Genomic DNA, 22,688 nt, shown 5'->3' on the forward strand with positions numbered 1-22,688 from the left:
ACAGATTAGATTGGCAGGACTGTCCAAGTACCAATGATTTATCCACTAGATTCACAAATACTTCATTTACAAGTATTTTGGTGAAAACCCAAATAACATGCTTCTGGGAAAGAAACCTGCCTTCCTTACCCAGTCTGGAACATTCCATCCCATGCCACTCACTCCTTACCTTGAGAAGTGACTGTTCCAACATATTCCTGGCTGCTCTCCCACTTGAACCATCCACAAAGTTTCAGATTATCCAAAACTCTACTGTCAGCATCGCATGTCACTCCAATGCCCATTCCCCTATCATCCCTCTGCCAAATTTCATAAGACCCTCAAACCCAGCCTTCTCTGGAATCTCCTTCAGCCACACAACCCTCCCAGCTATCTGCACTTATTTACTTTGGGCTTCTTGTCGTCACGGTCCAATCTATTGTTATTACTGGACACATCAGATCCCAGAGGGAAATCTGGCACAATAGATTGCATTTTGATTCGGTTTAACAGTGGCCTTCCATTGGACAGAAGCAAACATTGCTGCAGGTTTTGTTTTCACAATAAAACTAAATTTATCAAAGAAAATGATAGATAAATTGCTTAGCTTATTCATTTTATGAATGCAAATTCAATGTGTTTTAAATATAAAGCAATAGTATCATCACACCAATCCCAAAATATTCCTTCACAAGTTTAATAAGACTATATTCCCAGTAGAGTACTCACACCAGAATCCCTTTCCCTAGATGTCTTGACAGGTTTGGGTAACTGTGACTAACTCCTAGCCTCTGATATAGTTTATTCCTGCAGTTATCATAAATGTTTAAGTCCTTTCAGGATTGGGAGTGTTGGGATATCTCTAATGCCTTATTCTACGATATTCTAGTTTATGATATTCTCCCCTTCTCAGGGAATCTGCATTATAAATACATCGCTGCATAGGCTCACAGAACTGCCCAAAACAATTTTAAAAACTGAAACAAGTCTCTCTGTGCTTCCCTTAAACTAAAATAAACTTCCAATCCAGAAATTTCCAGCAATAAACCTAGAGTACAATTGTCCATATTACTCAACCTTAAAATTCTAGAAGTTCCAGAGGATTGCAAAACTGCCGATGAAACACTCTTATTCAAAAAGTGAAGGAGCCAAAGGACAGGTAACTATAAGCCAGTCAGCTTAATGTCTGTTATTGAGAAAATGAGCCTATTATAAAGGACATCATAGAGTCATAGAGATGTACAGCATGGAAACAGATCCTTTGGTCCAACCTGTCCATGCTGACCAGATATCCCAACCCAATCTAGTCCCACCTACCAGCACCCGGCCCATATCCCTCCAAACCCTTCCTATTCATACATCCATCCAGATGCCTTTTAAATGTTGCAGTTGTACCAGCCTCCACCACTTCCTCTGGCAGCTCATTCCATATATGTACCACCCTCTGCTTGAAAAAGTTTCCCCTTGGGTCTTTTATATCTTTCCCCTCACCCTAAACCTATACCCTCTAGTTCTGGACTCCCACCCCAGGGAAAATACTTTGTCTATTTATCCTATCCATGCCCCTCAATTTTGTTGGGATAATGGCGAGGTTGGTAACCTGTAGCTAGCAGAGTGCTAAGGGAATCAGTGCTGGGGCCACAGTTATTAAAGGGGGCAGCACAGTGGTGAGCACTGCTGCCTCACAGCACCAGGGACCTGGGTTTGCTTCCAGCTTTGGAAGCAAACCCAGGTCCTTGGTGCTGTGAGGGGCATGGATAGGATAAATAAACAAAGTATTTCCCCCGTGTCTGCGTGGGTTTCCTCCAGGTGCTCCAGTTTCCTCCCACAATCCAAAGTAGTGCAAGTCAGGTGAATTGGTCATGTTAAATTGCCCATAGTGTTAGGTGGGTAAAAAATGAGGTCTGCAGATGCTGGAGATCACAGCTGAAAATGTGTTGCTGGTTAAAGCACAGCAGGTCGGGCAGCATCCAAGAAATAGGAAATTCGACGTTTCGGGCATAAGCCCTTCATCAGGAATGATGAAGGGCTTATGCCTGAAACGTCAAATTTCCTATTCCTTGGATGCTGCCCGACCTGCTGTGCTTTAACCAGCAACACATTTTCATAGTGTTAGGTGCACCGAAGGGTCGGTGTGGACTTGTTGAGCTGAAGGGTCTGTTTCCACATTGTAGGGAATCTAACCATTTCAATTACAAACTAAATTAATGATTCATATGACAAAAGTAAACGCACTGTAGCCAAGTTTGATGATGATATGAAAATAAATGGAAAGGCAAGTGGTGGCGATGACAAAGTCTGTAGAGGGATGTAGACACATGAAATGAATAGGCAAAATCTTGGCAGGAGGAATGTAATGGAGGAAAATATGTTGTGCATTTTAGAAGGATAGGTAGAGGAGCTGAATATTATTTAAATGGAGAAAGACTGCAGGAAGCTACAGCACAGGATTTGGAATTCTTTATGTATCAATCAAAAAGCTAGCATCTACATTCATCCGGGAATAGGGAAGGCAAATGAAATGCTTTTATTTCAGAATGAATGCAGCATAAAACCAGGGAAGTCTCACTAAAACTGTAACAAGTATAACAAACCAGACCACAACTGGATACAGTGACTAGTTTGGGATCTCGTCTAAGGAATGACACTCTGACAGTGGAGGCAGTCCAGAGAGGGTGCACACACCCGATCCTGAGTATGGATGGATTCGCTTATGGGTTGGGCCTAAATGGAGCTTTGATGGAAAGGTGACCTTATTGAAATATACAAAATTCTGAGAGGGCTTGACAGGGTGGATGTGGAGAGATAGCTTCCCCTCGTGGAAGAGTCTAGGAGGGCATCATCTCAGAATAAGGGATCACATTTCAAACAGAGAAGAAAAGCAAATTATTGCAGAAACTGGAATCTGTACCAAAAACAGCAAAAAACAATGCTACAAATCACAGCAGGTTAAGCTCTGATGTAGAGTCATCTAAACTTGAAAGCTGAGCTTGCTCACTCTCCATGGATGCTGCCTGACCCACTGTGATCTCCAGCATATTTGTGCTTTTGGAGATGAAGAGGAATTCTCTTTGAGGGTAGTGAATCTGGGAGTTTTTCTTTACTTCAGAGGCTGTAGCAGCAAAACTGTTAAATATATTCAAAGCTGAGTCGGATTTTTAATGAATAAAAGTACTCATGGGCAAGAAAGTGGAGTTAAGGATTATCAGATCAGCCAGAATCTCATCGAATGTCGACCAGATTTGACAGACTGAATGGCCTACAGCTGCTTCAACAGTCTAACCCATTAGACGATCAAAGTAGCTCTCAAACAGTTGAAAAAGGAATCACCATGGCCTCAGAGACATTTACAAGCTAATTATTAACTTAATATCCCGTGTTTTTGTGTTTTTAAACTCAAAACCCAAACATTTTAAATATGCATAAAACAACAGTTACATCACGTTGTATCCTTGATTTGAATTACTCTGCCATGATTTATGTTCTTTCAGTTGCCTGGGCCCCATGCTCTGGAATATGTGCCATAACCTCAAGTCTCACCTCCCTCCAAAGTGAAGCCTTGACAAAACTTAGATTTCTGACCAAGTTTTTGATGAATCAACCTTAATATCTAGTTTGGTGGCTCAGGACCATATTTTATAATATGGCTATGAAGCACTTTAGCTCTGATCATTTTAAAGGTGCAATGCAAATATAGCATTGTTATGAATTCTGCAGATTTACAAGCATGTCTTCCCTGGAGCGCTGGAGGCTGTGGGGTGACCTTATAGAGCTTTAGAAAATTATGAGGGGTGTGAATAAGGGGAAATAGACAAGGTCTTTTCCCTGGGGTTGGGGGAGTACAGAACTAGAGAGGCATAGGTTTAGGGTGAGAGGGGAAGGATATAAGAGAGATCCAAGGGGCAACTTTTCCACACAGAGGGTGGTGCATGTGTGGAATGAGCTGCCAGAGGAAGTGGTGGAGGCTGGTACAATTGCAACATTTAAAAGGCATTTGGATGGGTATATGAATAGGAAGGGTTTAAGAGGGATATGGGACAAGTGCTGGCAAATGGGACTAGATTGGGTTGGAATATCTGGTCAGCATGGATGAGTTGGACCGAAGGGTCTGTTTCCATACTGTACATCTCTATGACTCTATTGGACAAAAGTCACTGCAGAAGATCTTAAACAGCACTCCGGATGCGCTTTGACCCACAAGGACTGCAAGAGCATGACCCAAAGACAATTAGGAATGGACAATAAATACCAGCATTATTTACACCCAGACATGATTAAACATTAAAAGAAATACCCATTGGTCACAGGGGGGAACTAAATGATCAGCAGTGACCTTACACAAAGAACAAGGAGGAGGAAACCACTCAGCCCCTTGAGTCTGTTCCACCATTTAAAACCATCATGGCTGATTTCATCTCAGCCTCAGTCACACTTTCCTGCCCACCCCTTACAACTCTTTATAGAGGGATCTGGAGCAACTGGTTTCAACACAGAACTCATTAAACTAAATTAAACAAATTCTTTGTCAACAGAGAGTAAATGAAAACACACATACTGCCCCCAGTTACATGCCAGCGTTTACACTCCCGAATAGAAACATCGTTGTCCAAGTTAATTTGCATTCTTCCACTGTGTGCTTTATTGTCAAAAGTAATCTACAAGACAAAGAGAACAACATTTGAATGATTAGGCCAGTGCTCCTCTGGATAGATTCATTAATGGTCCCTGTATTGCTTTGCTATTGTGTAGATCATTAAGTTATAGGCTCCCTCTATACAATGTCCTTCATGCCATGCACTCCCACATACATCGCCGAATCTGACAAAAGCCACATGTCTTACAATGAAATTGAAGCTCTTCAGACAATGAAGGCTTTTTGACACCCGAAGGCTTTGTGCCTGGCCTGCCTGGTATTGTTGAGATGGAGTCTGTAATATTAGGAACGGTAAAGTCACCGTACAGATCTACTCGAGCACAGGGCTACTCTTTCATCAGAGACACATGACTGGTGGAGGTTTAACCCAAGGATCATGACTTGGGGGCGGTCCAGAGAAGGTTAACAAGGATGATCCCAGGGACGAAGGGCTTGTCACATGAAGAGTAGTTGAGGACTCTGGGACTGTACTAGATGGAGTTTAGAATCTCATTGAGACTTACAGAATACTGAAAGGCCTGGATACAGTCGATGTGGAGAAGATTTCCACTACTAGGAGAGACCAGAACCGAAGGGCACAACCTCAGTGAAGGGAAGACCCTTTAGAATGGAGATGGAGGAATTTCTTCAGCTGGAGGGTGGTTAGTCGATGGAAGCCATTGCCGCAGAGGGCTGTGGGGGCCAAGTCATTGAGTGTAATTAAGACAAAGATTGATTAGGCTTCTGATTAGTAAGGGGATCGAGGGTTATAGAGAAAAGCAAGAGAATGGGGAATGAGAAACATGTCAGCTATGATTGACTGGAGGAGGAGATCTGATGGGCCGAATATCCCATCAGATGAATTGGCCATGCTAAATTGCCCATAGTGTTAGGTAAGGGGTAAATGTAGGGGTATTGGTGGGTTGCGCTTCGGCGTGGACTTGTTGGGCCGAAGGACCTGTTTCCACACTAAGTAATCTAATCTAATCCTAATTCTGCTTCTAGATCATATGATGTATTGTTAACATTAAAAGTATCATCTTATTCAGAGCTGGGCTGGGGAAAATCACCCTGCCAAAGACATTCACTAGTGTAGTCATTTCTGTGGAAACGAGCCTTCACATTAAACTGACATGTATTCTCTTGATGGGAGTTCAAATCTAGATTTATAGGTTGAGAGAGACATGTAATATGACTTTGACCTCAGCAAATGGTCAAATTCTTGACTCACACCCAAGAAAAGAATTGCCCTAGACCCATCAGTAAAGTTAAAGGGGGAAACTCAGTTCAGTTTTGTATTGTTTAAACTCAACATGACTCCCGGCTTTTAAAGGACAATTTCCACTTCACTCAAGAATACAGATAAATGAGGAGATGAACAGGAGTCACTGGACTCGAAACATTAATGGTTTGTCTCTCCACAGATGCCACCAGACCTGCTGAGTTTCTCCAGCAGTTTCTGCTTCTGTTTCAGATTTCCAGCAGTTGTCGTTCTTTGTTTTAGTTTATAACAGAGTAAAAGGACAAGCCACTTACTGTAACTGAAAAATCATAACAGTCTGGCAACTCGTGATGACGGATTGTTTGTAGATTAATCGCCTTCAGTGTGAACTGAACCTGAACCATCACCAGCCTATCACACAAAGGACAATTTCAAAAGATAAGTTCCTCCAGAGTTTAAAAAATTACAGAGACACAAGTTCATTCGAAAAGTCAGAGAAGTAAAGTCGTTCACCTGTGAAAATGCAACGTCATGTTCAGCTTAGTGTCTGTTGTGTGTCCACTGGACATGGGTAACACTGGCACCATGTCAAAGCATTCTGTGGGATAGAGGGGGTTACTTCATAGTCAGTCAGGCTTTGACATTAAATGAACATTTGAAAACCGACTGATGAAGGATTGACTTCATTACATCTCACAACCCGAAGCAAAGATATTTTACTCCCCTACAAGTTACGTCTTTTTTAGTTTATGCTGACAAAGAGATAGTTGGCCAGAAATAAAAATAAATTGCTGGAAAAGCTCAGCAGGTCTGGCAGCATCTGTGGAGAGAAATTCGAGTTACTGGACATAAAATATTAACTCGAATTTCTCTCCACAGATGCAGGCAGACCTGTTGAGCTTTTTCAGCAATTGCTGTTTTTGTTTCTGATTTACAGCATCTGCAGTTGTTTCAATTTTTCAGTAATGGACCAGGACAGGAGAGGGTAGCCGATGGAAGGGAACATTCTCTGCTTTTTGAGAAGTGGATAAAAAGCCTGTAGGCAGATTGAACTTCAATTATAACAGCCATGAGAATGTCACGTCATGCACATCTCAAATGTAGTGTACAGTTTCATTCTCCATAACTTAAGGGTATAAATGCAATGGAGTGATTCAGAGAAGGTTAATAAATTGATATAAAGACAAATTGCTGGAGAAACTCAGCAGGTCTGACAGGTCTATGGACAGAGAAAGAGAATTAATGTTGAGTCAATATGATTCTTCTGGACTTGAAATGCAAGTCTTTCTCTTGCCACAGATGCTGCTGCGTTTCTCCAGCACCCTCTGCTTTTGTTTCAGATTTCTAGAATTTTTTTTTGTTTTACTTTACTATAGAGTCACCAGGAGTGAGTGAGTTGTCTGATGAGGAAAGGTTGGACAGACCAAATATGTTTCCACTGGGCTTTAGAAGAGTGAGGGGGAACCAGATTGAAGTGTATCAGATCCTTAACAACCTTGACCAGGGGGATGTGGGAAAGCCAGTTCCTCTTGTGGGTCAGTCCAAGACTAGGGGGCACTGTTTAAACTTTATGGGCCATCTTTTAGCACAGATGAGGAGAAATGTTTTCTCTCAGCAGGCTGCATGACTTTGGAACTCTCTGCCTCAGGACAGTGTACCACAAAATATTTTTTGAAGGTGGGCACCAATAGATTCTTGTTAGAGAAAGGAATCAAATGTCATCAGGGAAAGATGAATATATGGAACTCCAGACATAAACAGATCAGCCATGATCTTATCGAATGAGGAAGCAGGCTTGAGGGGGCCAAATGGCCTACATTTGTTCCTTATTGCTGAGGGGGATAAACTATATACTGGGAACTGAACCTAGATTTGACCAAGTAAAGAAATAAAAGTTTAACAGCTCTAATTAACAATTCTTCCACTTAAACATGCCAAGAAGCCATTTCCCCCATCTGCAGCTTCTAGCCCTATTGCTGAGGGTGACACGGTGGCTCAGTGGTTAGCACTGCTGCCTCACAGCTCCAGGGACCTGGGTCCGATTCCAACCTCAGGTGACTGTCTGTGTGGAGTCTGCACATTCTCCGTGTCTGTGTGGGTTTCCTCCCACAGTCCCATGATATGCAGGTTAGGTGGATTGCCCATTGCATCCAGGGATGTGCAGGCGAAGGGGATTGGGTTTGATAATCATGGGGATAGGGTACGGGGCTGGGTCAGGGTGGGATGCTCTTCAGAGGCTTGTTGCAGACGAAAATGTGCTGAATGGCCTCTTTCCACACTGTTGGGATTCTGTGATTTTTACGGCCCCAGAATAAGGGTACATCGCCAAGGACTGAGATAAGGAGGGATTCCTTCATCTAAAAACAAACTTTTCAGAATTCTGGACTGTAGAGAACGGGGAACACAGTCGTTCTATAAAATTAGTGCCGGAGATGGATGGGTTCTGAAGCACAATCTTACTGAATGTGGAGTAGGCAGGAAGATGGAGATATTCTTATCCTGCTTTTAACGAGAACAGTCTTTCAATTTAACTCACTCATGTGGAGTTCCATTTCAGAAAAGGAGTAGACCACAGAGTAAAGGCAGGCTATCGACATGGCTCTAGTTTGGGGTCAAAGTACAGGTGAAGAATATCAATTCCGATTTTGGTGTTGCTAAGAGCAGGATTGCAAGGGTCATTTCGCTGGGTGGAGTCTATTCCCCAAATCGCCGCCTTACCTTAAAGTTAAAAATCACAACACCAGGTAATAGTCCAACAGGTTTATTTGGAAGCACTAGCTTTCAGAGTGCTGCTCCTTCATCAGGTAGCTGTGGAGCAGGACTATAAGACAGAATTTATAGTAAAAGACCATTTTGAAAGATGGAAGACTTAACAGTCTAGGTTTGTTCAATATATCATTTCAGTTGCACGACACTAATCTCTTGCTATAAATTCTGTGTTTTATGATCCTGCTCCACAGTTACCAGAATGTTTCTAAATAAACCTGTTGGACAATAGCCTGGTATGGTGTGATTTTAACCTGTTGGACTATAGCCTGGTGTGGTATGATTTTAACTTTGTCCACCCCAGCCCAACACCGGCTGCTCTGCATCATGGATGCTTTAGATAGATAACAATTATGGCATGACATTGACTAAAAGAACAAGTTCAGAAGCAGGTCCCGTGGACTGGGTATGATTTTGCAACTCTCAAGTCCCCATTCCTCATCTTGAAATTAACCTTTGAGTTACTTCTAACATGACATTTATGGTTTCAATATGGACAAGTTGCCTGTGGAGGCAGTCTTCCTTACACTGAGTCAACGAGGCTCAAAGCCTAATTTCAGTCAACATCAGGCCCCACATTTGGGAAAAGTTCTCCCATATGCAGGCCTGGAAACAGGCTTAAAGGAACTTCTGATAAAAACAAAGTAGATATTGCTGGACAAACTCTGTCTGTAGAGAGAGAAAAGAGTTAATGTCTCAAGTTCCTCGACAGAAGGTCACGAGACTCAAAGTGTTAACTCTGTTTTCTCTCCACTGCCAGACCTGCTGAGTTTCTCAAATAATTGCTGTTTGTTTCAGAATCACCAGCATCCACTGTTCTTTGTTATATCCTAAAGGAATTTCCACATTTTTGTTTAAAAATTACCCTTTTGGACCAGTCTCCATGGGAATGCACGTATTATAATAATTGTGTTTTTTTAAAAAAACTCTTCTTGACATCCCACATTGTAAAGACAGGGGAGACAGGAGTAATGTCACTGAACTTATAACCAAGAACTCTCATTCTGGGGACAAGGGCTTGAAAGTATTCCCAACCAGACATATTAAACACATTGGCAACATCTGAATGAAACTCTAACACACCTACCTGTCTCAATCTTTGGGTCAATGTTGAAGGACTCATTGCCAGAACTGACACTACCCCACTTATAAAAATACTGACAGACGGTCAGTGGTGTTAAATCGGTCCCTCTCCTCTCATAGGCATGATTGCCAACTGAGATCTTATGTAGTTGCACATACTAGAAAAGAAAAGATACCATTTGTTTGAGACAGAATCTAATGTTTACAGCCAGAGGAAATACTGAGGCTAAATGCTAGAGATGCAAATTCTCACTACATGTCAATAGAATCCCAATAATGTGGAAGCCATTTGGCCCATCCAGTCCACACTGACCCTCCAAAAAGAGCATTCCAACCCAGACCCCCACCATACCCTATCCCTGCATTTCCTAATGCTAATCTACCTAATTTGTACATCACTAGATACTATGGGAAACTTAGAATGGCCAATCCACCCCAACCTGCACGTCTTGACTGAAACAGGAAGTCTGAGCACCTGGAAGAAACCCACACAGACACTGGGAGAATTGAACCTGGGTCTCTGGTGCTGTGAGGCAGCAGTGCTAACCACTGAGCCACCGTGCCGCCCTGGATGAGTTGTGATGAGAAATCGAATTCAAATTGTCTCGAGGAATGTGATGTCACTGCGTTTTTCCCAAACTATAACAAACCTCCATTTCCTTTGACCAAGGTTTAAGTTTCTCTTTAATGTTCAGAAAGCCTTTTGGATAATTGTACTGATGCTACACTTGGCATAGTGTCAGAGTTCGGGTCAGCAGAGATTAGAGATGGGACAAAAACATTGCATTATTTTTGTGTATATATAATGACCACAAACTGCCTGTGGTGGGTAGTTACTCTAATGGAAAGGCTAAAGCAGCCAGGACTCTCTCCCTCAAATGTAGTTAGACGGAGTGACTAATAGAGGATGGAGTAATGGTTTGATTGCTAGATCGTAATCCAGAATCCCAGGCTAATATTCTGGAGACATAGGTTTGAATCCCACCACAGCAGATATGAAATTGGAATTCAATTTTTAAAAATCTAGAATTAAAAGCTGGTCCAATCCAACAAAAGTTGATGGTCATGAAAACCTCACCTTGTAAACCTAATGTCCTTCCAGGAAAGAAGTCAGCCATCCCAGCTGGTTGTGGCCTACACGTGACCCAGACCAACAGCCATGTGGTTAACTCTGAATTACCCCCTGAAACTGCCCCAGTGAGCCATTGAAAATGAAGGATGAGCATCAAGTGCTGCCTTTGCCAGTGATACCCACATGATAAACAAAATGGAAAGGAAGATTGTAACAAAGTCAATCTCAGCTGATGGTATTACCAAACCAGTCAGGTGTGGCAGACACCAAATCATTGTATTTTTGAACTGTGGTTTGAAAAATGACAAAAACACTGCTGTCAAAAAGGGAGAATGTGCAAAGAGTCATTTCCAACTTAGAGAAACAAGTGAAACTAAATGATGCATTTACTAAAATGTTACTTTTTGAGGAACTTGACTCTCAGCAAATTGGCACCATTTATCCTAGGTTCAGAAGGGCTCAGCATAGTAACTGCTGTCTGATTGGTCTGACTGCAGTTTAACTCTGATCCTGTGAGGGAAACACAAACAGAGAAGGACAGTCCGATGTTGACTGCTCTCTACCTCTCCCCCCTCCCCCTCCCCCCCCAACTTCTCTTTAAAAGTTGCTCTTGCCAATTCTCTGGCAGAGAAGCAGGAAAACTACACACAAAGACAATGAAATTTAAGGAGCTTTTACATTAGTACATGCAAGGAATGAAGGGATATTGACAGGCAGAATGGATTAATTTAACTTGGTGTCATGTTCGGCACAACATCATGGGCCAAAGGGCCTCTTCCTGTGGTGTACTGTTCTATGAAATAAGTCGCTCTAAAGCCCAAAGAACAAAGACAGACCCCAGGTCCAAAGAATCAACCAAACTAAAGACTGATTGTTGATGTGCAGACAATGTGGTATCATCGAAGAACATAGGAACAGCTGTAGGCCATTCAGCCCAACAATGCAATCATGGTTGATCAAACTCTACAATGTGGTTTACCCATTCCATCCATATTACCTCTGTACACTATTGGTAATCAGAAACCCATCAATCTCTACCTTCAGCATGCTCAGAGGTACTCCACTATCCTCTGGGGTAGAATTCCAAAGACTTACAACCCTTGGAGTTAAACAATTCCTCCTCATCCCTGGCCTAGAGATATCCCCTTAAATGGCATCCAGTGGCTCTATACTCTCAACCAGGGGAAACACTTTCCTAGCACCCACCTCTCTATCCTTTTTTTTGGAAGCTTCAGTGAGATCATCTCTCACTGTCTGAGATTCTGGAGGATACAGGCCCAGTTTGTCTGATGTCTCTCCATAGGACAGTTCTGTCATCTGGAAGCCAGTTCTGATGAACCATCATTGCACTCTCACTACAGCAATAATATCTTCCCTGAGATAAGGAGACCAAACCTGCAACAGCCCTCTCGGTGTAGTCTAACCAAGCCCCGATACAAATGAAGCAAGACTTCACTACCCCTGTACTCAGCCTCTTCGTTATAGAAAAAGAGAGAAGAAAATCAAGGTTGTCAAACTTGCACTCGGGTCAACACCACTCTCCACTCTCTATACAAGATTGGACAGCACCTTCTGAGCAAGCAGACAGGCGGTCAGGCGTGAAACATTGCACTGCACCATTCAGAGCATTTCAAAAATGCTGAAGAGCAGCAAAGTGGCTCAGTCGTTAGAACTGCTGCCTCACAGCATCAGGGACCCTGGTTCAATTCCAGCCTCGGGTGACTGTATATGGAGTTTGCACATTCTCCCCGTGTCTGCATGGGTTTCCTCCAACAGTCCAAAGAAACTAGAGTTGCCCTATAATATGCAGGCTAAGTGGATTTGCCATGGGAAATGAAGGGTTACAGGGATTGGGTGGAATGCTCTTAGGAGGGTCAGTGCAGACTCAATGGGCCAAATGGCCTTTTTCCACATATTAGAATCATGGAATCCTTACAATCAACTTGCTTCAGAATGTTAGGGATTATCTATTTTAGCCTAAAGTGACAAAAACTCTGCCTCACTGAAAATTACTACTACTGTGGAATGTAATTCCATAGAGTTTAACTGGTGGATTTTTATCTAAAAACAACTTTTTCCTTTTTTTTAAATTTCTGAATCTAAATGTTTCATTTCCTCTTTATTTCATTTTCTGTATTAGACTGGAATTACATATTCTGGGTAAATTCCTGGACCTCCCTCCCTAGCAGCACTGAGGGTGTTCCTACCCACAGGGATTGATCAGGCCGCTCAATGCCAGGATATTAGGGATTGGCTTTTCAGTCAAACTCACTCCCTTTTTGAAACCATCTCAAAAATCCAAGGTGATCAACAACTTCAAAAATTCTTTTGATTGGTCTCCTGTAGGAGGGGAAAATATTACCCAGAAATACAGGTCATTCTCTGAAAATCACAATTCAGAAAACTACGCCGCTATTATGCAATATTATAACTTAAGCACAGTAGCTCAGTGGTTAGCACTGCTGCCTCACAACACCAGGGTCCCAGGTTCAATTCCAGCCTCATGCGACTGTCTGTGTGGAGTTTGCACGCTCTCCCTGTGTCTGTGTGGGTTTCCTCCAGGTGCTCCGGTTTCCTCCCACAGTCCGAAGATGTGCAGGTCAGGTGAATTGGCCATGGGAAATTGCCCGTAGTGTTAGGTGCATTAGTTACAGGGAAATGGGCCTGGGTGGGTTACTCTTTGGAGGGTCAGTGTGGATTTGTTGGGCCAAAGGGCCTGTTTCCATACTGTAGGGAATCTAATCTAATCAAAAATTACTCAGCAGCTCAATAATAATTTGCAACACTTGAGAAGGACAAAAACGTGTGTTGTAGGTCACTCAAACAGCGAGTTGCTCTAGTAGCAGCTATTATTACAAGGTCATGTTAGCAAAGTCCAATGTTCCACTCTGTTATACACCTGGAAAATGCATCCTCAAGTTAGCATGTATTGAATTAGGGAGATCTTTAAGGAAAGGAAATTTTAAAACTTCTAAGCAGAAACTTTTAAAATATAAAAGTTTTTTTTTTAAAAAAAAGAGAAACAGACCTGTAAATAAAGACAGATTTGTCACTATGAAAGGTGACTGCCCACACAAATCAGAGAGCAGCAAGACAGATAAAGAACTGCTTTTTTGTCATTCCTTGCATGAGTTCAGGATGTGCCAAGGTCTGCAAACACAATGGAGCTTTGTCGTGGTTATCATCAAAGGGAAAAATGGCTTGTAAATTCCACACAGCAAGTTCTCAAACAGCAAGGAGCTCAATGCTGAAGCACTGGCACTGGCGATGTTTGCAGAGGGGTACTTCTTGGCCAAGGCCCAAGAGAACTACTTTGCATATCTTCACCAAGTGTCATGAGATCCTTTCTCCCAACGAATGTAACAGCATAGAGACAGACCCCTCTCATCCCTGCTGTCCAGATATCCTAACCTAATCTCGTCCCATTTGCCAGCATTTGACCCATATCCCTCTAAACCCTTTCCATTCACGTACCCATTCAGATGCCTTTTAAATGCTGTAATTGTACCAGCCTTCATCACCTCCAGCAGCTCATTCCATACACACATCCCCCTCCATGTGAAAAAGTTGCCCTGAAGTTCCTTTAATATATTTCCCCTCTCACCCTAAAACTATACCCTTTAGTTCTGAACTCTGCTACCCTGGGAAAGAAAGATCTTGACTATTCATCCTACCCTTGCTCCTCATGATTTGATAAACCTCTATAAAGGTCACCCATCAGCCTCTGTCGCTCCAGGGAAAAAATCTACTGTCTGTTCAGCCTCTCCCTTTAGCTCAAATCCTCCAACCCTGGCAACATCCTTGTAAATCTTTTATGAAACCTGAAATCGTTTCAGAACATCCTTCCAATAGCAGGGAGACTGGAATTGAACGCATTGAGAGAGAGAGTTGGGGAAATACCACTTAACCTACTAAAACACACGCTCAATAGAAAGCTACAGTGCTGTTTCTGACAGTATCTACCTCCTTCTTGAACCCTTGCTTCTGTTAATCAACCCATTGGGTCAGTCTCGATAGGTTTGAAAAGGCATATGTGACGACTTGCCTTTTCCAGAAAGGTCTTTTAGAAATAACATCTACCGAAAGTAATCCATTGTCTTGAAATGCAAACAGAGTCGTGTAGTATAGAATTGCATTCATTCATATTAAAACCTCTTGCCATGTACCCTATGAAATGGAGTGAAGGACCATTTGATCTATTGCAATGACTCGCTTACCTGACTGAATATAAATGAGAGATACTCATGGACTTCACTCTGTGTGTAGATTGCAAAGTCATTGTCATTATCAGTTGCATCTGCGTAGTTTTTAATAAAGAGATATTTAAAAGCGATGGCGTTCTCCTCCTTGAAGAGCACAACCATTTGATTGCTCAGTCCAAACAGAACCAACTATAAACAAAAAAAACAAAAAGGTAGCAATTGCATTACTATCAATAAGCTCAAAGATAATTGTTTTTCCCCTAAAAAGAAATTCCTGATCCCATATCAATGTCCATAGCTCTGGACCATTTTTAATCTACATTATTATACGACTGTCCAATAGCAAGGCCAGGATTTCTGGTGAAACAACAACAGGCAGTTCCTTCGACAATTCTCTGCTCACATTCACTGCCCTTGAGGTGACCTGTTGTTTCCGTCACAATCACTGGAGTCCTTCACTAAGAGAGGATGGGGTGATCCAGTGGTATACAGGTAAGATCACTGAGCTAGTAATCTAGGATCCCAGGCGAATGTTCTGGGGACATAGACTCAAATCCCACCGTGGCAGATGGTGAAATTGGAATGAAATAAAAGTCTGGAGTTTGATGGCTAATGGTTGTGAAAATCCATCTGATGTCCTTTAAGAGGAGGAGCAGGAACTCTGCAGTTTGACTTCAGACCCATCAATATCAGTGACTTTCAACTGGCCTCTGGGCAGTTAGGGACAGAATGAATGCTGGCTTCGACAGTGACACCCACATGCTGTGAAATGAGAAAAAGGCCACCACCACAGGAGTTTGATAGCTTAGAATCACAAGGACAGGATGGGAGTAGCATGGTTGCTCAGTGGTTAGCACTAATGCCTCAGTTCCAGGGACCTGGGTTCGATTCCTGCCTCGGGTGACTGTGTTGTTTGTACATTCTCCCCATGTCTGTTTGGGTTTCCTCCAGGTGCTCCAGTTTTCTCCCACAGTTGCAAAGATGTGCAGGTTAGGGTGGATTGGCCATGCTAAATTGCCCATAGTGCTAGGTGCATTAGTCAGAGGGAAATGGGTCTGGGTAAGTTACTCTTTGGAGTGTCGGTGTGGACTTGTTGGGCCGAAATGGCCTGTTTCCACACTGTGGGGAATCTAATCCATAAAAAACTCCCGCTGAGGATGAAGTCTTGATTTGCTCACACTGTTGTATGCTCACCCTGCCTTGCAGATTTTCAATTCTCCTCCAAGACCACATTCCCCTCCATTTAATTCAACCCTGAGAGTCACTTAATTTTCCATAAATCAAGAAAACCTGACTTTTTAAAAATGTAAGAATTTTCTCAACGTGTCAACACTAGACAACGATGGGCAATAATGTACAGAACAAAGTTCAGAGCAATGCTGAAAAAACTGGAACAACTTCAAACAAAGTTGGGCAAGCACATTGAGGAGGCTCAGTGGGGAAAGTCAACTCTGGTCATCTGTTATTTCCTTAACTGAGCAAATCATTTTACTGCTAGCAGGAATTAATTAGGATCCACAAGCATTAGTATAAGGTGTCTGTTGGGTTTGGAAGTGATTATTTGCAGTGCTCTTGCCTGAATATTTGTGAAGATTAGACTCCAGCTATATCTTTCATTACCTGGATAGAATTGTTCTTTTAGAAATCAAGTCTAGGGTTGTGAGCTTTGCTGACTAGCTAAGTATTTATTGCCCAATCTCGTGTTGCCCCTCGAGAAGATGATGGCGTCTGCCCTTTTACGACACCCTCTGCTAATTAAACCAAACACCCAGAAAAACTCACCTCGCCTTGAAACCTATTAAAGAATGAGTGACAGAGAACTACCCAAATTCCACTATTTAAAAGAAAATAATATCAATTTATTCTTTAACACTAAAAGTGAACATTAAACAACAGTTATTTACAACTCTAAGCCCCCTTTCCCTTAACTGCTTGTTATCTGCCTATAACACTCTATAACAGTATACTGCTCCCATAAAACCACTATTAAAATTACATCAACTTAATTTCAAAACCACACAGTGGCTGTTGTCATCGATGTGTCTCCCCCTCTGACTGTAGATTTCCCACGGTCATTTTCAGTCTTTTGCTGTAAAGATGTTTCATATGAGAAAGGTACTTTTGACAGAGTATTTTGAATGTCATTCACACTCACTCTCGATGGCAGGTGGTCTCCGACTTTCAAACTGCCTGCCTCCTTTATCCCTGATGAAGGGCTTATGCCCGAAACGTCGAATTTCCTGTTCCTTGGATGCTGCCTGACCTGCTGAGCTTTTCCAGCAACACATTTTCAGCTGCCTCCTTTATCCGCCCGACATCAGATCATCTCATTGGTTCAATGTTGGCAAAACAATAAACTCAAACTCGATTGGGTTTTAGTATGCTGGGGCACAATTTAAACTGACTGATTGGCTAAACTCAAATTCTTGTCAGAACAGCAACTAACTCAGGTATCTATTTCACAGCCAAATGTTAACATATTTTCTATTTTCCAGTACTCCCTGGGACTGCTGGTCAGTCATATGACATGTACTTGTAAGCTCTCAGTGCAAAACAGCATTCACTCTCTCAAAGGCAAAGGCACAGTCCACACCTTCAATGTCATGACAAGATCCAACAAGTCAGGCTTGATGCCAAAGGGCAGCAGATACATGGGAACACGATCCCCTGCAAGCCTCCCTCCAAGCGACTCACCATCCTGACTTGGAAATGTATCCTTCACTGTTACTAGATCAAACTCCTGAAGATCCCTCCGAGGACATCATGGGTCAACCTACAGCAAGTGGACTGCACTCAGTCAAAGAGTGTGGTGCTGGAAAAGCACAGCCGGTCAGGAGAGTCGACATTGAGAGTAAGCCCTTCATCAGGATTGAAGATCTTATGCTCAAAACGTTGATTCTCCGGCTCCTTGAATGTTGCCTACTTAGCTGTGCTTTTCCAGCACCACACCCTTTGAATGATCTCCAGCATCTGCAGTCCTCACTCTCTCCTTGTGAACAATAATCCAACACATGCCTGAATAGAGATATGTAGTTGGTGTTCAGGCCTTGGGGATGGAATGAGAGTTAGTCACCACAGAATTCCAAGCCTTTGGCCTGTTCTTGAAGCTACTGTATTTATATGGCTGATCCAGTTCAGTTTCTGATCAATGGTAGCACCCAAGATGTTCAGAATTTTAACCCAACAACTGAAGGAATGGAAATACACTTCCAAGTCAGGGTGGTACATGACTCAAAGGAGGACTTGCAAGTCCTGAAGTTACCCATATATCTGCTGCCCTGGTGCTTCTATGGTACAAGTCATGAGTTGGGAGGGTGCTGTCAAAGAAGAATTGGCAGCATATCTTGTAGATGGTATACACTGCTGCTGAGCATCTCTGGTGGAGGGAGTGGATGCTTGTGGATGTGGTGCCATCAAATGTGGAGCTTCTGTAAGTGTTGTTGGGGCTGCCCCCATCCAGGCAAGTGAGGAGTATTCCACACACAGTCCTGGCCTGTGTCCCTGTAGATGGTGGACAGGTTTCGGGGCATGAAGGTTACTTGCTAGCTCAAATCTGTTTGTGTCAATTTTTTTAAAAATTGAAGTTCAAAGCTTTTGTCCCCACACTGAGACTTTCACATCTTTCAGTGATCTGGATCCTGAAAGTTGTCCATTCAGTTTGGCGACTTATTCATTTGCAAGCACAAATCAACATTTTACAAAAGAAAACAAAAACAGACCTTACCTGGAGAGTAACCATTGCTATTTTCAGGAGCTGCACTCCCAGTTTCCATGGCTTACGACCACGAGCTTGAAATTTTTCGCATGGATTCATGAAGAAGAACTTCAGCTTTCTTCGGAGTTGGTCAGGATCAGCAGGGTCACACATTTGCTCACTATTCCTCACCCGACCTTGAATATCGTCAGATGCTTCACAACCATTGTTGACAATCAGTTCTGGACTCTCCATACCAGGTGCTTGGCAAAAGAAGAGAAAAAAAAAGTGATGACTCAACCAAACTCACTTTTTGCTTCCCATCTCATTAGCATTTTTCCATCGTCCCCTTCTATCCCCCCAAATTGAAGTATTGCCATCATCTCCCACGTTACAGACCACTCCCCCCTCTCTCTCGCACATTCAAAGCAAAGGCAGAAAAAGAAACTCATCAGTTCTCTAACTTGTCTGAGCTCCAATGGATCAACCACCCAAGACGTTGACCATCTCTCTCTCCACAGGTGCTGCCAACCTGTTGCCAAGTAAATCCAGTATTTTCTGCTACCTTTTCAGGTGTCCAAAATCTGGAGAATTTTGCTTTTGTTAAAGTAATATTTCCTTTGGGAAGTCAGAACATCGTGAACAACAAACCACTGACAGAACACGTGCTGAAGTTGCACAAATTATCAAGGGAAGGAGGAAGTAGGGCAAGAGAAAAATAGAAAATAAGAGGAGTAGGCTATTCGGCCCTTCGAGCCTACTCCACCATTCAATACGATCATGGCTGATCCACCACACACTGTAGAACACAGCCCAGTCCATCACACAAACTAGCTTCCCATCCACGGACTTCCTGCTGCATTGGGAAAGAAACCTCCCTCCCACCCGTTATATCTTCTGCCAATGGAAGAGAGTATAAAAGTTTGAATACATATGTGAATAGACTCAAGAACAGCTTCTCCCTCACTGTTACAGACTTTTGAATGGACCTCTCAAATGTTAATTCGGAACTCATTGAACCCTGTGGAACACCACCAGTCACCGGTTGCCATCCTGAAAAAGATCCCTTTATCCCAACTCTGCCTTTTGCCAGTCAGTCAGTCAATCCTCTATCAATGCCAGGACCTTGCCTCTAACCCCTAACTCTAAGTTCTGGACTGCTGCTGGTGTCTTTCATTCTGAAAACTGATACAAACAGTTTCTCTGCCATTTCTTTGTTCCCCATTATTACTTCCCCAGCCTCATTTTCTAGTGTCTAATGTCCAATCTGGTCACTCTCTTACCTCTTGCTAGCTTCTTTTATGTTACTAGCGGGCTTACTCTCAAATTTTTATTCCATTTTTGGTTCTTTAGTTATCCTATGCTGGTTTTTTTAAAAAAGGCATCTCAATCCTCTGGCCTCCCACTAATCTTCACCACAGTAAATGTTTTGTTTTTGTTTTTATGTTCTGACTTCTGTTAGCTGTGGTTGCCTCTTCATCCCCTTCGTATGTTTCGGTCTCGTCTCCCAGATTACCCCGGGGAGGGGGGAGGGGAAGGTTTGGTGGTGCTCAGCTCTGGCCATTGTAATACAGTTATATCTGTTTCCAGTTTCTTCCTCTCGTACTGCGGGGTGAATTCTATCGTATTGCAGCCACTTCCCCCTAGGAATTCTTCCATCTTCAACTCTCTAATCAAGTCTCCTTTCTCCCAAAACCCTTCAATCCCTTTAGGTCTAAGAACTATATTTGACACCTTCTTAATGACCTGGGAGTCAAGAGCAAGAGGTCACATTAAGGATCTGAGGTAGGCCATTTGGGATTGAGATGACGAAAAATTTCTTCAGCCAGAGAGTGGGGAGCCTGTGGAATTCTCTGCCACAGAAAGTGGTTAGAACATGGAACATTCCAGCGCAGCACAGGTGCGTCGGACCTCGATATTGCGCCAATCTGTGAAAGCAATCTGAAGCCCATCTAACCTACACCATTCTATTCTCATCCATATGCCTATCCAATGGCCATTTAAATGCCCTTAAAGTTGGCCAGTCTACTACTGTTGCAGGCAGGGCATTCCATGTCCCTACTACTCTGAGTAAAGAAACTACCTTTGACATCTGTGCAACATTCATCACCCCATAAATTTAAAGCTACCCCCCTCCTTGTGCGAGCCATCACCAGAGAAAAAAGGCTCCCACTGTCCATCCTATCTAACCCTCTGATTATCTTACATGTCACAACCTTCTTCTCTCTAATAAAAACAATCACAAGTCCCTAAGCTTTTCATCATAAGACCTTCCTTCCATACCAGGCAGCATCCTGGTAAATCTCCTCTGAATCCTCTCCAAAGCTTCCACACCATTCTTATAATGCGGTGACCAGAACTGTACACAATACTCCAAGTGCGGCCACACCAGAGTTCTGTACAGCTGCAGCATGACCTCGTGGCTCTAAAACTCAATCCCTCTACCAATAAAAGCAAACACACCATATGCCTTCTTAGCAACCCTATCAACCTGGGGGGCAACTTTCAAAGATTTATGTACATGGACACCGAGATCTCTCTGCTCATCTACACTACCAAGAACCTAATTATTAGCCAGTACCCTTCATTCCTGTTACTTCTTCCAAAGTGTATCACCTCACATTTCCACACTAAACTCCATTTTCCACCTCTCAGCCCAGCCCTGCAGCTTATCTACATCTCTACGTAACCTGTAACATTCTTAGTCACTATCCACAACTCCACCAACCTTAATATCATCTGCAAGTTTACTAACCCATCCTTATTTGTCTTCATCCAGGTCATTTATAAATGTGACAAACAACTGTGGACTCAAAACAATCCTTGGGATGCACCACTAGTAAGTGAACTCCAGGATGAACATTTCCCATCAACCACCACCCTCTGTCTTCTTTCAGCTAGCCAGTTTCTGATCCAAACTAAATCACCCTTAATCCCATGTCTCCATATTGTGTACAATAATCTACTGTGGGGAACCTTATCAAGCACCTTCCTGAAATCCATATACACCACATCAACTGCTTTACCCTCATCCACCTCCTTAGTCACCTTCTCAAAGAACCCAAGGCTTGAGAGGCATGATCTACCCTTCTCAAAATCGTGTTGACTATCCCTAATCAACTAATTCCTCTCTAAATTATTATAAATCCTCTCTTATAACCTCTTCTAACATTTTACCCTCAACCGAAGTAAGGCTCACTAGCCTATTATTTCCAGGGTTGTCTCTACTCCCCCTCTCGAACAAGGGAACAACATTGGTTATCCTCCAGTCTCTGGCATTATTCCTGTCAACAATGATGAAAAGATCAATCTCCTCCCTGGATTCCCAGAGAATTCTAGGATAAATCCCATCCAGCCCAAGGGATTTATTTATTTTCAAGCTTTCCAGGATTGGTAACACCTCCCTACTGTGAACCTCAATCCCATCTAGTCTCGTAGATTGTATCTCAGTATTCTCCTCGACAACGTTGTCTTTTTATAGTGTGAATACTGATGAAAAATATTCATTTAGCCCTTTCCCCCAATCTCCTCTGACTCCACGCACAACTTCCAACTATCCTTGATTAACCCTAATCTTACTCTAGTCAGTATTTCTGATATATCCAGAGAAAGCTGTAGGGTTTTCCTTGATCCTATCCACCAATAACTTCTCATGCCCTCTCCTGGCTCCTCTTAGTCCTAGGTCTTCCCTGGCCAGATTGTAATTCTCAATTGAGCCTTCACATCTCATCCTAACACAAACCTTCTCCTTCTTCTTGACAAGAGATTCAACTTCTTTCATTAGCCATGGCTCCCTCCCTCAACCACTTTCTTCCTGCCTGACTGGTACAAACTTATCAAGGACACATTGTAGCTGGTCCTTGAATAAGTTCCACATTTCAAATTGTGTCCATCCCCTGCAGTTTCCTTCCCCATTCAATGAATCCTAAATCTTGCCCAATCACATCACAATTGCCTTTCCCCCAGCTATAACTCTTGCCCTTCTGTATATACCTATCTCTTTCCATTGCAAAAGTAAACATAATTGAATTGTGGAC

General features: G+C 42.7%; 1 protein-coding gene across 1 annotated transcript in view; it reads right to left on the reverse strand.

Annotated features, from left to right (window-relative positions):
- Positions 1-18,807, reverse strand: part of LOC132818868 (mucolipin-3-like) — a 35,434-nt gene extending 16,627 nt beyond the window's left edge. The window contains exons 1-6 of the mRNA XM_060830022.1: positions 18,682-18,807; positions 14,973-15,146; positions 9,688-9,841; positions 6,348-6,432; positions 6,149-6,245; positions 4,535-4,634 (exon numbers count right to left, since the gene is read on the reverse strand). Of these exons, the coding sequence (XP_060686005.1) occupies positions 4,535-4,634; positions 6,149-6,245; positions 6,348-6,432; positions 9,688-9,841; positions 14,973-15,146; positions 18,682-18,771 (700 nt within the window). The 5' untranslated portion in view covers positions 18,772-18,807. The remainder of the gene's footprint in view (positions 1-4,534; positions 4,635-6,148; positions 6,246-6,347; positions 6,433-9,687; positions 9,842-14,972; positions 15,147-18,681) is intronic.
- Positions 18,808-22,688: the final 3,881 nt, after the last annotated feature.

Source organism: Hemiscyllium ocellatum, chromosome 9 (assembly GCF_020745735.1).
Source record: "Hemiscyllium ocellatum isolate sHemOce1 chromosome 9, sHemOce1.pat.X.cur, whole genome shotgun sequence".
Taxonomy (NCBI): domain Eukaryota; kingdom Metazoa; phylum Chordata; class Chondrichthyes; order Orectolobiformes; family Hemiscylliidae; genus Hemiscyllium; species Hemiscyllium ocellatum.